This window comes from Bombus fervidus, chromosome 4 (assembly GCF_041682495.2).
Source record: "Bombus fervidus isolate BK054 chromosome 4, iyBomFerv1, whole genome shotgun sequence".
In the NCBI taxonomy this organism is placed as follows: Eukaryota; Metazoa; Arthropoda; class Insecta; order Hymenoptera; family Apidae; genus Bombus; species Bombus fervidus.
In genome coordinates, this window is record NC_091520.1 from 14673366 (window position 1) to 14690350 (window position 16985).

Here is a 16985-nt window from a genome sequence, read left to right on the forward strand (position 1 = left end):
TGTGTCTGTAGAATTTTATAAACGTGTTGGACCGTTCGCGGCTGTTGAAGTGGTCACCACTTCTAAGAAAACTCTACATCTGGTCTTTTTAGTTTTCTCAAGCACTGAAGCCATCGACAGCGTACAGACAAAAGACTGGGACGAAGGCAGACCATAAACGGTAGACAGGCGACGATGGCTTCAGAGCTTTCAGTCAAAGGGTAACACTGCTAGCGTGCGGATCTGGACCAGCTCAATTATATTCCGATTAGTATTTACATTTCAGCATTTAAAATATATTTTCTACCTTACAATTTATCCACGCGTTCCTTTGTTCACATACATCTAATAACCTCAACAGCGGTAAATCGCGCCAACGAGAGTCGCATGTTCTCGTTACGAAGTAACAGGTTATAATGTATACTTCATTCCAACGACTTTGTAGATATAAATATTTGCGCGTGGTGCGTGTAGACGTATTCTCAGAGACGTGTAAATGGTAAGTTAAAACTGATGACTGATCAATGAACGAGAAACCAGTCAAGACATTGACTCGTCAACGAATGAAAAACCAGTCAAGAGATGTTGAATGATCTAGGGATGATAAACCAGTGAAGTTCCGTAACGATGCTGTCGCAGGGGAAAACCGAGGGTTGGTCGCCCCACCGCCGGTCGCTTGTGGGTGGAAATGATCGTTGAACATGGGAAAACAACCTGATGGAACAATAACCATAAGGAACGTCTCGTCTTGAAGATCTTTTATACAATTAAGAGCCTTGACAGTAAAATAAAAATGCTTTGTTTTATGACAGTTCCTTAGTCTTGACCAAGGTGTGGATTCTAGTTTATGTAAAAAGTCACCGGTCGTAACAATATATTTGACATAAAGCACGACCAATGAAGGCTACCATCTTATAAAAATATCTAAAAGAACGTTAATAAGGAAGGATATCCCACCTAAATATATCCAAGTCAAAAAAGAATTGCCTAAACCTCTTAAAGTCGTAAGAAACCTTGCCCGATTCAGCACACGTCCTCGAAAACACAATTTGACAATTATCTCGGAAGCGGCGAAGAAAAACAGAAGGGGTGGCTAGGTAAATTGGCCCTCGACGAAGACAATTCGCTTTCTTTCTTTGCCAAGTTTCCACGCGAATTGGCGGCAGCGCGTAGTCGTGTGCACGATCTTTGCAACGCGGTTCGCTTCTTTGCAAGAACGCGGGGGGGGGGTAGGAGTGGCGGAAATACAAGCTAAAAGGGATGGAAGGTGGTTTACGTGGAGGAAGGAATCTCGTAGCGAGAAACCAGTCCAGGTACGACGATGTTGCAACTTGAGCAGGCCGAGACGAGACGAGAGGGTAGAAGGGTGACGCCAGTCCGTGATCTAATTTGCAATGCAATCTGGAATAACAATGGTCGCGAAACGGGAGGGCGGACCTGGGTTACTTCGACGGGCCGACAGAACCCGCAACTAGCAACTTTCTCGAACGACCTTCGTTCCACGGGGTTTCGGGGCTAATCCACCATGGCGAGATTTCACGGGATAGCCGGGAAAATGCCTGGGATACGATGGTTCAGTGAAACCACCCAGGGATAGCATCGATTTGAGAAGCTTCGTTACTCAACCATTGCAGTCTTTTCAATTCAGTCGACGATTCAGGTTGGATGGTTTTGTGCTCGAACAATTAACGAAGTTCTGTACAAGTATACGTTTCTCGTTCGTGAGTTCTTCCTGGTTTTCGTAAGTGAAAATAAAAACAATTTATTAGGCTCAGAGATGTACGCAAAACTTAAAAAAAATAAGTGAAAATTCGATCAAAGTCCGAGAGGGGTACGCGTGATAAAGAAAACAAACGATATCTTGATATTACGATGAGCAATATTTCGAAAGTTTCGAAAGGAGTGAAAAGATATGTGCATATTTAGCTCGGAATTTCGATAAAGAGGAAACGTTAGTAATTTGCAAGTGAATATAATTCATTTTTGCCTTCCTCCATCGTCTTCCTTTACGATCTTCTGCTAACAAGATTACCAACGTACCTGTAATTTTCCAAGCATTCCCTAAACCATTCAACCAACATGAAATTTCGTCTGGCTCTCCAAACTTCCATATAAATTGCCACGTGCGTGAAGATTTAAGCGCGTCACGTGTCACGGCGCGGCGCGATGCGGCGTTTCGGTTAAATCGATCGAGGTCTCCACCGGTGGCCATTTGCCTGGTGCCGAGCTTCAACCGAAAATTTATCGACTAATTTCTATTTACGTGTACGAGTTCGCGGTCGTAAGCATACCGAGGCGAATGGTAGATCGATAACGTCTAGCGTCGGCGACGCAACGACGACAACGACAACCGTCCTCGCAGGCAAACAATACGTCCCGTGTCCCGGAAGTCCGACGTCAGGGACATAAGCACGTCGTAGCGCGAGACAAATCGAATCAGGGACGTTCCCTCTCTATCCGTTCCACTTCCTCTTTCTCTCTCTCTCTCTCTCTTTCTCACGAGCTTTCTCTTTTCCTTCCGTGTTTCCGACGTTGATGTTATCAGCTCTTGTCGCGTCTGCTGCAAATAAATCTTTTGTGCAAGCGACGACGAAGGACCGCTTCTCTCCTTCGCTTCGGGGAAAAAAGGTTGCGGTATGACCCGAAGGAAATAGAAAGGAGGGGAGTTTCGTCGGTATCCGTTGAACAGATGGAACAAAGGGATGGAAGAGAAACGGACGAGGATTTAAGAAAAGAAAAGGAAAAGGACGTATAGCGCTTAGGTATTGATTATCGATGAGAAGACTTCAAGGTTGAAACTCAAGACTGCATGAGTTAATTGGCTTACTGCAAATTGTGCGTTGAATGGTCTTTGTAAACATTGGCATGCAGTTTCTCAAAAGATCTCTTGTACTGCTCAACTTTGAATAATAATATCGGAATTAGCGATGTCGATTTTTTCTTACGGTAAAAAAACTCTGTGGTATTTACGAATCGATAAAAATTTAAGCGGAATAATTCACCGTTGATGTCAGAAAATTGACGATTCTTTGATCGAAATGAATTACTTCGAGCAAACGTAGTGCAAAGTAACGTGGAAATATAAGATCTATCTATGATTTTTCAAGTTTAAAATCAGTCAACAAGTTGCAAAGGATAAAGTTTCGACTATCTGTTAGTATCGTCAGAAAACCAAACATCACAGCGAACTTTTGTATTTTCTCCTTCGTAATTCGTAACAAATAATACGATATAAACAAATAAAAACAGGCAAAATCGAAATATAATATTCTAGTAAGTCAATGATATATAATATATCCGCGAGAATAATACTATTCGATCGAACGTACGTACTGGGATCAGCAAAACATCCAGGACTAGCGCGATAGAAATCGTTCCTGAAATTCGTTACACAATTCTGGAAATATGAGAGTCGATTTAGAAAGCTTGGATCCTCCAGGACAACCGTGCAGTCTACTGCGAATAAATCGTTCGCGGAAGCGACGCGACGCGACGCGACACGACCGGTGAACAGAGAGAAGAAGAACCTCTGCCAAGGGGAAACCTTGAGGAAAGGAAAGTCTCGTCTGGAGGAGAACAAAGGTGAAAAAGAACAAAGCAGCGGTAGAGAAAAAGTCTGAACAGGGAAAGCGAGAGAGGTGGGGGAGGGGTGAGAGAGAGACAGAGAGGAAGGGAAGAAAGAAAGAGGCGGAGAAAGAGAAGGTACGGAATGTGGGCGCGAGAACTGTGGTCTGGTTTTCCAGACGGCTACCGAGAGGAAAACATGTGGGTTAGATAGGCGCAGCTGCGCTACCATCCCGACCGAGATTAGATATCAGCAGCTTTTTTCCAGACAGCCTTCGACGTTCCACGAATCGCGTAATAATCTCGTCGAAGGTCGACGACGCCCGCGAAATACCTTCGCCAAATGGGAAATTCTATTTGTCGATGGAAGAAAATTGTCGTATTGGGTGTACAATTAGTCACGTGTCGACCCATTGGCGCGTTAATTGCCACGATGGTGAAGCTTACTGAAGTAGATTTACAACGATCGAAATAAGGAAAATTCGAGCAACTGAAATATTTTCACCGATACGAAACGCTTAAAAATTACCGGAGAAAAAGTGCGCAAATATGATTTTATATTTGTGTAATATTTGGGGAAAATTAAACGATGCGGTGTAGTATATTTTTCGATGCATAGCGAATCCCATGGAAAAACGTATGAAATTCGAATGACGTGTTAAGGATGAAGCAACGAATGAGCGTATAAAACGAAGGTTGAGTAAAAATGCAACGTTATTAAAAAAATTTACATCGAGTATAAGTTACTGTTCTATCAAAGTATGAGAAATGTATTGAGATTACGGATATATTAGAGAAACCCATTATACAAATTGAAAACCCATTATACAATCGCCGTTGTTAATTAATAGTTAGATTTATGACCTCATTACTCACTTATCACTTATCATTTGTATTTCTATCGGTCGTTAATTTTCTATAATTTCTATCTAAATGAAAGAGATCCAAAGAGGAGAATAAAGAAATTTCGATATCCAAAAAACTTAGAATCCTAATGACGAATTAGTTCGCCCTTCTCGGTTAACAGGTTAATAGATTGCAGATTGACGTTATTCTTACAATTATCAAGCTGCAAGCTACGTTGCATATATGGTTAATGTTTACTAGAGCGAGTAATAACTTCTTACGTTTATCTTATGCATCGTAAGATCGACTTATTCTATAAAAATATTCTATGCGTTATTGATTGATTTATGAAGTATACATTCCGCGAATTTAAAATGCAGAACATGTTCTACAGTGTTAGGATTGCTCAAGCAAGTTAATTAATCAAGAAAATAGAATTATATAAAGTTGTTCAAAGCGTATAATTCACTCGTGGTGGAGCTGAAGTTTGCTTCGAGGTATCGTAAATCATCGATGTCAGTGACGTTTCAAAGAGCATCGATTATATTAGGAGTAATAGTTGTTAGATCATCGCTGGATATTTATACGCCTGATCGTATCGATAATGGAATATTGTAAATTCATAATGCAGTAGCCGGGAACTCTAAGTCAAACAATAACAAGATGATGGAGCGTACGATTCTCTTTAATGATAAACGTTGATTTTTGACCTGATTCGCGAACATTATCGTCATCCTTCCAACTGTATCTTATATTTAGTTGAACGCATTTAGACGAAAAATGAGATGAAATTGTAATAGAATCGAGTAATCTTTTAACATAATAATTCTATAGACATGAAAACTTGCAGTTAGCTTGTTACTTAATTAAAGCAAGTTTCTTGAATTGAGAATTTGAGGATGTAAAAGAACATCTTCAGTCTTGATCGTATACATACATACATATATTAAATATTACTCGAATTTTTAATTACCTTAATATTGTATGTATTTAGAACTGGATGATATTCAAGTTTTTGATTAAAAGTAATAATAAAATATAGTTACAGCTATAGATTAATAAAAAAAAGTGAGTATGCCCTAGATATACATATTTGTTCTAACTTTTATCGGCGTAAACTCAAAATAACTCAAGTTTCAATCTAAATCATCGCGTTGCATATATGTAACGTGTAACAATGAATATTTTTCTTTCCTACAAGAACTCTCTCTTATCTGAAATGAATTTGTACATATCTTAATATTATAATCACAAATCGAACGACATTCTAGTTTTACATTGAAAATAAAAATATTTCAAGATTTATAAAGAGTCTCTCCAAATGTCCTGATATTACATTAAAAAAAAAAAAAAAAAAAAGGACTCACTGGTCTGCCAGGATGAGTGCGATTATCACTGTTCAAAATGAATTCATAGCTATTTTAATATCGTAAAATTACGTGTTTACATGTAGATAAAAAAGGAAAAAAGTGATGGAAAAGAACTCACGCACCGGTGTGCCAGGGTGACGGTGGTGGTCCTGCAGCAGGAGACGTCGTTGATGCGACGCTGGGAGTTCCTCACGATGATGATGATGATGGCGGTGATGATGTTGCCGATGGTGATGCAAGATCGAGGCGGAGGCTGGCTCGTGCAGTAGCAGTCGACGATGATGAAGATGATGAGATACCGTCGCCAGGACACCCACCAGTGCCCCGACTACCAAGACGAGCACCACTGACACTATGTAGCTACTCGCGTTCACTGTCAACAGAAATTTCTAATTGGAAATTCGAAGTTCCAACTGTTTAACTGTCTATGCAAATAATAATAATTTACGATACTAAATTACGGATATTTATGCAAATTTATATTGTTACGAATATCGTTAGAGAAGTGAAACATAAATAGAAATTTTAATATTCTATGTATTTTTTTTTTCTTTTTTTTTTTATATCACGTGCACTATGTAAAGTTGTATAACTTTATATTCTCCATAGAGGTATAAAAATTCACAGTTTAATCGCAGAATAATTGACTCTTAATCTCAAGCTAAAAATGATCCTTTTCTACTTGTAACATTTTCTGTGATTGTCTTTTGTTAAATATTAATATTTTTCCCAACATCTACGGTATTTTCCAAAGAATGATAGTGCAAAAGTCGCTTTTCTTTTCGTTAGCATCGATGTTTAACACATTCATTGTCGTTATCCATACTGCATACGTATATGTATACTAATACCAATAAATATGAATTATTATTCACTGATTATTAAATTACTAACTTTTGTACCGAATATATCGAATTAATTAAGAATTTCATTACGAAAGTTTCTTTCTCGGAATTTGTAATTGTTATCCATATGCGAATCGGTATCAAACAAACATTTATTATTAAAACGTATGACGAAATACACGCGGTGTACGTGTACTTGGGTTTCTTAATTATTGAATTTTTATATATTGCATATTATCGTAAAATTAGTAGGATTTCTAAAGATTTCGACGGCACAGTCGTTAGAACGAAAACTAAACGACCAATCGTATACTTGCTCAAGCGAGAAACGAATAGTCTACGTCGTAATCTGTATGACAGTGATAAGTGATAAGCGTTTTTTTTTTTCCACGGTAACGTTTCTTCCCAGGCCGTTTCCTGGGGGATCTAGAAGTTGTTTGGTGAAATATCACTCGAGATAAGTGTGGCTCTAGAAAATGATATCGGAATGCATTGGTAGAGTAAACTAGAGCGAACGAGTGACTTCATTTCTATGAAATTTATCGAGAGACGTTCATACTTTTATTATATGTATTTATTACGTATGTAGTCCCTGTTTACTGTAACTTTATCAATTTTTGCTATTTATTCATCAGGCGGAAAATAAACAGTAATATTTTTATACAATTGTAGATGGTAAAGCAAACTATTTTATATTTTGTCTACGCTTATGTTTGTCTTCATTTTTATAAAATACAATTTTTAATCGCAATTCTTCGATTTCCTTTAGTTCGAAAGTTCATGAAGAAAAGTAATAACAAGCGATGTTGATCGCGTATCGAGTAGATTGGAAATCTAAATCATAGTGACATTTATGGAGAACATTCGATCTGTGGTGGATATTAAACGCGTCGAATTGTTTAATAATAAGACGAGTGAATAATTGCGATGGTCAGATGTACTAAAAATCATTCTAAGTAGAAAATAAAGAGTTAGTATATTACGTCGTGATCGTTGCTCGCACGATGCTACTCGCTTGATAGACTGCTAGACTGTTAGTTTCACTATAATGATACTGGTTATGAACGTACTAGAGAGCATGCTCGTCTATTTATACAGGTTGGGGGGGAGGGGTACCGGAAAGTTTGTATTAGATTCCGGTTGATGGTTACACATAACGACGATATTGTTTCGTCCATAGTTTGCTAGCTTTTAAATCTTCTATTAGGTTGGCAACTAAGTGATTGTGGATTGTGTCATTAAGTGGTATTGACAATCCAATTCATGAAAACGGCGTTGATAGTCGGAGGCAAAACAACATGAGTTACTCTCGATTCGAATCGTCATATGACTCATGTGCCGCTACAGACCTAAACAAATCTCATTTCTCCAAGTATCATTTCCAAAAATCATGAAAAATTCTTACATCGACCGAGTCCTACTTGTTCCTCCAAAATCACGCTTATTTGCTGTTTAATCGCGAATTATCGCGAATAAAAGGAACATCGCGTAACACGTTCGATAAATACAATGGCAGTCTGACGAAGCTGAAGTATGCGTGAACGAATTCCATTCCGAAGAATTATTCAAACAGACGTACAGCCAATGCTTTTCAGTAGAGCGTCGTCGTTCGCGCGACAACGTAGTAGCAAAAGGTATCGACTAACTTGCCGCTTTCAGTCGATTTCATACGTGATGCGTGAAAAAGACTCGGAGGCAGCAAATTTCAGCCTGGGGAGTTTCCATGTTCCGGGACCAGGGTCCTTTCCCCATTCACGAAGTGTACGGTGCTGGAAAATTTCTTATAGTCTGGCTCAGCGTCCTGCGCTCAACATCTCAGGTAGCTTTGTTTCCATGCACGAAATATCGCGAAATTATACAGAGTGGGTAATACAGAGTTCTATTATACATACTTGCAAACATATACAGTGGTTATAAAAAAATATTTGCATAAACTATTATTTTCCGACCAAGCAGTTTTCTATCAAATTCTATTACACATTTCATTTCCATAGATCGAAACTTTTCTAGTCGTACGAAAGTATGTACATTATGTCTAAGATGCATATACCTACGTGTACATATATAATCGTGAGATGTCGAAGTATAATTGATGCCGTTGTCTCTCGTCAGCCTACCGACAACGTTATCCAGAATCAAATTAATAAAATACGTTTTATTTTCTGCTCTAACCTTTGCAACATCTTTGTCTTGTAATCATGAGAAGGGCAAGGTGCAAGATGGATAAAAAGGGAGCGGCGATACTCGGTAAACGAGTCGCACACGGTCGTAACTCGCCGTGTACCCAAAGAGGTGAGCCAGAAACTATGTGTATATGTATATGTGTTTGTATAGGTGTGTGTGTGTGTTTATACGAGGACGTGGCAGTCGCGATTGGTGCGACAGGATGAGACACGACCATAAAACCTTATCAACGTTCATCATCGCCGGTTCAACGGTTTGAACTGCTCGTCACCCAGGCGCTCGTTAAACGCTCTACGAGTCGCGACGGTGCAGCACCCCGTGGCCTCGTGGTCACGTCGAGACGCTCGGCAACGGACGACGAAAAAAAGCAGGCAGAAGAGGGCGAAAAGAGGTCCCTGACCCTGGCTGAAACTTGGCCGAAACGGTCGTGCACCAGTCGCTATGCCCGTGGACGTGGACAAAGGACTCTCGAGTACCGACGCTGAAAACTCGCTGGAGCGGAGATCTCTCCGACAACGAAGTTGCTTCGCCAATTTTTACGCGGTATTCGCTATGCTACGAGTGGTATCCAACAACATGGCTTTAGGATCATCGCGAAAAGTCATACGTTATAGACGAAGGGCATCCTTTTCTCATCTCACGGCACGCATATACTAATTATTTTTTAATTAAAATTCTGCGGCACACCAAAGAACATACTATATTTGCTTCGAGTTAGGACATTCACGCTGTGAATGGGCGGATATTGTAGCTTTTTATTTGACAATGTAAGAGAACAGAAGTCGGTGAGTCAATAGTCAGGTACTACGTGTTGCAAAAATTCTTGCGGCGCACCAGCATTGAAAATCGCCGAGTTATAGAAAATTATTTGCCTGGTATTTTCTTTCTGTATCCTAGGAGAAGTCCAGCGTTGTTGCGAGCAACGCTCGAGGTAGGGAACGAAAATTAGGTAGAAGATTGTAGGTAAGAAGATTGCTAGATTCACTTTATTCCTAGAAATCATCTTGGTAACTACCATTTCGAACAGGGTAACGTGAGTCACGGTAGCCATTCAGAATCACATACTGCGGGAAACATGCAATAACTGAAGAAATAACAAGGCTAATTAAGAAGTCGCAGGAAAGGCAAGAAATATTTGGAATATCTCAACCCTCCTAATTTACAATTACGTATCTAAAAGTATAGTCTAAAAATAAGACGTCCAAGCAAAGACACCTCGATCCCTATTACCTTCACCACACCCTCGATCGCTATCATATTCGAACAAAACGAGCCAGCTCGGCAAGTTACGAAGAACGGTGGTGGTGTCCTGTCGAAGGTTGGTTCGTAGCAGTCCAAGTCGCCAAACGTTCGGCGTGTCAATATTTGACGGAGTGTTTAGGACGTCTGGCGTCACGACGCGACGCCACGCGTGGATAGCCAGACAGGACGAAGGTCCTTCCACCATTAGCCTCTGTCCCCGAATCTCTACACTGGTATTCCTTTCGGAAAGAAACGGGAAAAGAACAAAGCTGGAGCATGGGTGTCGGGACGCTGGCAATTTGCGAGGATCGTTTACTTCCGTCTCTCAAGGAGGAACGCTCGACATTCCGGTCGAGCGCGCGATCAAAGGCGAGAGCAGGCTTTTTTTCCTAGCGGAGCGGAGGCCAGAGATTTCCCTGAAGAGGTTTTGAAAGGCGACCTTCGTGACTCCGCGCGAGCCAACTGTTGTTCGTGTTGGTCGGAGTACCGTGAGTAGCGAACAGAGATCGTATATGCCGACCACGACTCTGAATTTCAGAAAACGAAGAGCAGAGTTAACTTTGTTGCCGCGTACCGTACATAGATAGGCTCGTGAAAGTATTCGAATATCTCTAGATACCTTTTACGATTATATTATGCGCGCCATACGAAACGTTTTAAAATTTTGTTGCCACTGTTACGACACTCGATTATGTTACGAAAGTTGGAAAATATATACAGCGGAAAGTATCGTCACGTATCCTTATTTATTAACGAACGGTCTTTTTAGCAGGTACTATATCCCATCTTCAATCCCATAATATTATAATCCCATCAAATTTCTGTAGTCGTACGAAAATACATATGTAGTATCTATTAACTACATAATAATAAATATAATATGCTTGTGATTAAGTAGTATGTACAGTAGGTATTACAATAAATACAGCGGTGTGTAAAAAGAAGGTTACAAGATACATATTTATTGTAGGTACAAGTACGAGTACATATTTCGTAGAAATTATAAATGTATCGAAACGATCAATTATCCATTACGTTGTTAAGCGTAAATTTTCAGTGGCATTGTTCTTAACACTTATTATATGCTTCAGATAGTTATTGCAATTTCTAACGAGTATATATTTACAGTAAATATTTTGTAATTTCTATGCACATTTCCAAATTGATCTCCAATTTCATAGATATAATCATGACGATCGTGTCTCGTTGTAGAACCAATTTGAAATTGCAAAATATTTTAGTTATATAAAACGTATAATAAATAAAACTGTACCACGTAAGTAAGTGGTCATATGCTATAGTGAGCCAATACAGAATCTTGGCATATTATCCTGATCCCCGAAGACAGCTCGTAACGTACCTTTCTATCTTCCTTTTTCTAGCGGCTGATGCAAAAGGGATTGTCAGGTAGCGAGGTCCCTTCGACTCTTTTATAGTCTTTCTGCGTCCTTCTCAAGTCAGGGGATCCTCCAAGAGGCCCGACATGGACATGGCGACAGACTTGGATCACTATCCACTGATCCTCTTCCAACGATTTATGTATTACTCGAGTTTGATATTCGAGACCGAATAGAAATCAGTTGAATGGGAGGAGTCTAGATTTTCGGAATAAAATTTTGAATTACCATAATCCATATACTTAACTATGATGGATTTTCACTTGTAAAACCGCGTCTAATCTCTCTTTCTTTTATGTACTATGAGGAGAATACGAATAGAAAACGATACAAAGAGAAAGAACGTACCTTGAAAATTCGTAGAAGTATTCGTAACACACGTACGCAGCATAATTACATTCACTCAAAAATTCTCAATAATTTACCTGCGCGAATTTTGAACACTATCGAAAAATAGAGCTTCGTATGAAAAAAAAAACGTCACTCTATATGTTGAACATTTGTCACGAATTAAACAAACTAAATCGTGGAAAAAATCAACGATTCTGATCCGCTTTTTGAACATAATAACAGGTCACAGTTGAGACAAAAAATTTGTCAATAAAGCTACGAGTATCTTCTACACGCTTTTATCGACGATGCGTGAAACATAGTTATACAACGAATTTACAGAACTTAAAAAAAGATATGGATATTTGAGAAGAGCGAAACGAATCGCGTCGATGTCATAACCTAATTTTTCATTCGAGCAGCGTAGCATATAGATTGGTACACACATTAACCAACGAACCAGCGAAAAGCTGTCGATCGACGCGACAGAAAAATCCGTCGCAACGGGCAATCCGTGGGGGCCAATTCCGCGTTCGTTCACCGGTCACTAAAAATTACAGCGTCGCCTCGTAACCGTTCCAATCGATGCCGGCCGTCGCGACCGAAAATCCATTCAAATTGGCCGTCGAAGCCGCGGCTGATATCCGCTCGAATCATGAAACTTGGACGGAACGCCAGGATGAGTCAGGTCTGATTCACCAGCGTGACAAGAGTGTAAAGAGATTAAACTTTGATGAAAGGTAGCGTACAGGAGGAAATAACACAATTTTTCGCTGCATTCGTATTTCGGATGTATAGCTTTGTCAGTACTTGTTCGAAGAATATAAATTTTAATGGAAATGCTAAAATTCTCTCAAGTTTGGTTTATAAACCAAGATTTACGTAGATTTATCAGGCTGTAACGCATGATTTTAAACGACACAGATTTTGCTGAATAATGAGAAAGACACATAATTGATAGTATAAACGATAGAGAGAATTCTAAAATTCTAAAAAAGAATTCTAAAAGAATAAAGATGGATATTTCAAATGGACGGTTCCCGATCTAATAACTCGACTGCGATGAACATTTTCATGCAGTTTCGTATTTTTCTGAAGAGAACTAAACGTGACACCTAATTTGTTTTGTCTACTAAAATTAATACGGTTACTCCACTTTCGATATTTTATATATATACATACGTTCTCTGTACTTTTGCATAAACGCACAAAAGTACTAATATAACATACAACTAAACTATAACTAAAATAACATACGATACTAATGACATCTTCTATTTCGTACGACAAAGAAACTAGCCGATGTACTGAACATTCTATTAACAGGCGCGTGTAATTTCAAATTCATAACCCATATCGAAATTTTATCCAGAACAAAGGGTAATTAATCTAGGAATTTCGAAAGGGAATACACGATATTTTCGGCCAATAGACGCGCTTATCTTTCTAATTATATCGCGTTTATCGGAAACCAGACTGGCCGTTCCTTTGCCTAATCCTTTCAGTTCCCTGTTATACATCGTCGCTCCGAATTTCTCGTATCTCGCCGTTCCATGGCACCCAATGCCGCATGACACGGGCCTCGTCCACACGACACCGCATAAGAAGAGCAGGTGCATCCGGACGATCGTTCGGATGCATCGTTTCGCAGGCTTCGTGAGCCTTTGGGCGGCGCGGCGTGGCAGTCCGCGTTCAATTCCGATCATACGCGCGCGCGGAGCTTCGGCCTCCGGCGAGCGTGTGCAACGAGTCGACGTCCTCCTGGTTCGTAACTCGTAACGCGCGGCCACACACTCTACACGAGCCGGTTGTATGCGCACCAGTCGTCCGAGTGGGTTCGTGTGCGCGCACTTAGGCCGCCGCGCCGCGACGGTGCGGTGCAGTGGACGCGCTTGCATTGTGGAGTAGCGACCGAGCAAAAGGGGGTGAGAGAGCGGAAAAGAAAGCTGGACGAGGCGGTGGAGGAGGTGGAGGAGGAGGACGGTGCAGCGCATGCAGTGCAGACAAAAAACGATGAGCTGCGGTGGGGGCCAGACGGGGGGCAAAAACACGCGACGGGCCCCAAACCCAGGCCTCTCTTCTGCCGCAACCGACTCCCTTGCTACCTATATATGTACACGTGAATAGCAAGGGAGCAGCGTATGTCTGCGTAGATGCACTTTAAGCACGACGCATGGCCGCCAGCCTCGTGCATGCACCGCGCGATAGAAGCCAATCCGCCAGGGGGTGTCGCATCTTGTGGCCCATGTATGCGAACGTGATCTTCGAGGATCGCCAGTTTCGGCTTTTCTTCGGCAATTTCGCAGTGCAATTTGCACGTTGGGGTTGGTTACTGAAAACCTTCCAGTAATCGTAAATATCTGCTTCCTTTCGCTTGGATTTATACGAAGATAAATCTACAACTCGCGACGTGGGAATCGGTGAAGCCGCTTGTTAGCCAAACTCGGTTAACTACGTGAAACGAAGCGGAGGAAATTGATGTAATTATATTTATCAGATATACATCGGTCGAATTTCAAAAATTCCAAAAAACGGAATTACCACTGACATATTAAATTAGAAAAAATTCCTGGTGAAAAAGACAGATACGATATTGGCTTTGTACTACGCTTCTGTACCAATTAAAGCAGACGCTGTTACATACTGTATGAGGTTTTACGTTTTTCTTGCAGGATATTAGAGCGAGTTTACTGATCATTCAAGCTGGAAAGTATGAAGATTGAATAGAGAATGTTCAGTGGATGGGTTCGTTTCTTGGCTTGCGATATCGATTACGGTCCAAATTTAATAAAAGTAAATTGCAAGCTAAGTTTAAATTTCATGTATAGTTTCGACTCTTCGCGAATGAATTCTTTCTGAAAACTACAAAGAAGATACTATTTTGTTAATAAAAAAATCTTTTTACTTTTGTTCTTTTTTTTTTTGGAGAAACCTATAACTTTGTTTCATTATAATATAAAATTAAACATCTTTTAATTCGAAAGTATCTCTCGTAAGAAACGACTGTGATACTTCACCACTGCTGTTGAAAAAATTCCACAGGCTCCATTTTCAAAAAATATCTAACAAAACCTAGCTACTCCGCACGATATCAAAAACAACTCTACCCATGTCACCCTCAATGGACATTTTACTCAGAAAAATCCAATAATTACAGGTAGGTACAATAAGAATCCACCCGCTTGTCTTCTTCGTCTCATCTCTGCAACAGCTCCAATTCATTTCTCTCAAAAAGGAAAGCTCTGTCTCCCAGCCATCTAGTCTCCCATTATCGTTTTCACGGTTACTATTAACACGGTCGTTTCGTCGACCATCGACCAATATACAGCTTCAACGAACAATCGAACAATCTATTAGGTTGTCCGAAAAGTTTCTTTCGTTTTATAAGGAAATAATAGACGCACACTATTTTTTGTTTTATATTAGTTTATTGAATTATGTAGGAGCATAATAATAGAAATATAACGAAATGAATCAAACCTAATTCAATAAAATAATATAAAACAGAAACTGTTGCTCGTCTATTATCACCTTATGAAACGAAAGAAACTTTTCGGACAACCTAATATAATCTCTGGTCGATGAATAAGAATCACTTAAAACATTGGATGTTCTTTATTCTTTGAATAAGATCGGAAAGCGCGAGAGAATTTTAATAGAAGAGAGTTCATTAATTAGCCGTACGTATACGCGTAAAGAAACTCACTGAGAAATCCTATAATTCATTCTGAAATCTTATAATTCATTATTGAAATTCACTTCAGCTTTCACACTACCAAGCAACGATTTTCGTTCTAATATTAGCTTTCATATGCAGTGTGATTCACGAAAATAAAAAATTTTCATACATGTAAATGTTATGTTACATAACTGTAAAGTGACACGATCGTCACGATGAAATAATGAAACTCGAAAATGTCTCGTAAAACACACACAATATATTTGTAACGTTTCGATACTTTCGTGAGCTACTACCTATATCTTGTATATTGTATATGCACGTATAATTGTATATGTACGTATAATTAATAACAATTCGAAAAACTAGGAAGTATTTCCCCATTTATCTGATATTATATTATATGTACATACAGATGTATATACTCGTATATGTGACATATTCTACTTGGAAAATGGAAAATGAAAATTCCTATATGCGATCCTAAATCAACGATTGTCTTTCATATTTGAAACGAGACAGACGAGAACAGGCGGATGACTCGTCGTCATTTCGTTATGCAATACTCGTCACCACGTATTTCCGATGTTATGTAGGTGGACAACGCGGTGTCGTAATCAAGAGGTGCGTGCAGGTGCGACCTTTGGTACTCTTTTTGTGCTGATCCCTTCTCTCTCTCTACGCAGTCTTGCAACCGTGTCGGTCGATGTACATACAAATGGCACGTTTCGCAGGCAGAAAATATATGGCAATTAACCGGTGTTTTAATCCGTAAATACATGGTCTGACCGGACTCGATGGCCACACCGACGATAAATGGCGAGAACTTCCGCGATTTTTGCATTTCAACCGTGACGAATGTCGCGCGACTAGACTGCAAATACGCGACGAGCATGTGCAGCGGCGACGCGACGCGACGCGTCGATCGAAATTCGCGCGTGTAATCGCCGATCGATTCGCGATGCTCGTCCCGTTTTTAAAATAGATGGAAGAACGACGGTGCTTCGTTTGGGGTTTGCCTGACGATGAGCGGATTTTTCAAAAAAATGTTTATTCATAGAATTTTCAATAAACGATTTATAACGTTTTCCGACCATGTCGAGTCATTCGTTCGAGTAATTTTTATACGACGTTTTGTTCTAATAAATAAGAATCACGGTAGATGGTACAAAGTCTAAAGACAAAATTGTTTGTAAATTAATGTCACGTTAAAAATTTCTTCGCCGTAATCACATAAGTTAGTGCGTGACTATAACGATTTAATAACACAACTTGTATTTATAATGGTAGTATTACAGATTAATTGCAAGTTCATCTTCGTTATATCGCTATACCAGCTAGAGATCTGCAGCTAGAGATTAACCGCAAATCAGGTTCGAAAACTTTTTTCACCAGGGGTAATTCGAAACTTTTAAAACTCTGAACCGCTAACTGGTAGTTACTTTGAAACAGGTCGAAAAACCAATTAAAATGCAAATACGACTTCGGTACGGAACACCGAGAAACCAACGTTTCGTTCGCCAAAGACACGACATGTTCTCGAAAAATA

The 16985-nt window shown here is 39.7% G+C and overlaps 1 protein-coding gene across 1 annotated transcript in view; it reads right to left on the reverse strand.

Annotated features, from left to right (window-relative positions):
• The window catches only part of LOC139986597 (uncharacterized), a 180317-nt gene that overhangs the window by 105983 nt on the left and 57349 nt on the right, over nucleotides 1-16985 (reverse strand). Inside the window, exon 3 of the mRNA XM_072002037.1 lies at nucleotides 5882-6132. Within this exon, the coding sequence (XP_071858138.1) occupies nucleotides 5882-6132 (251 nt within the window). The remainder of the gene's footprint in view (nucleotides 1-5881; nucleotides 6133-16985) is intronic.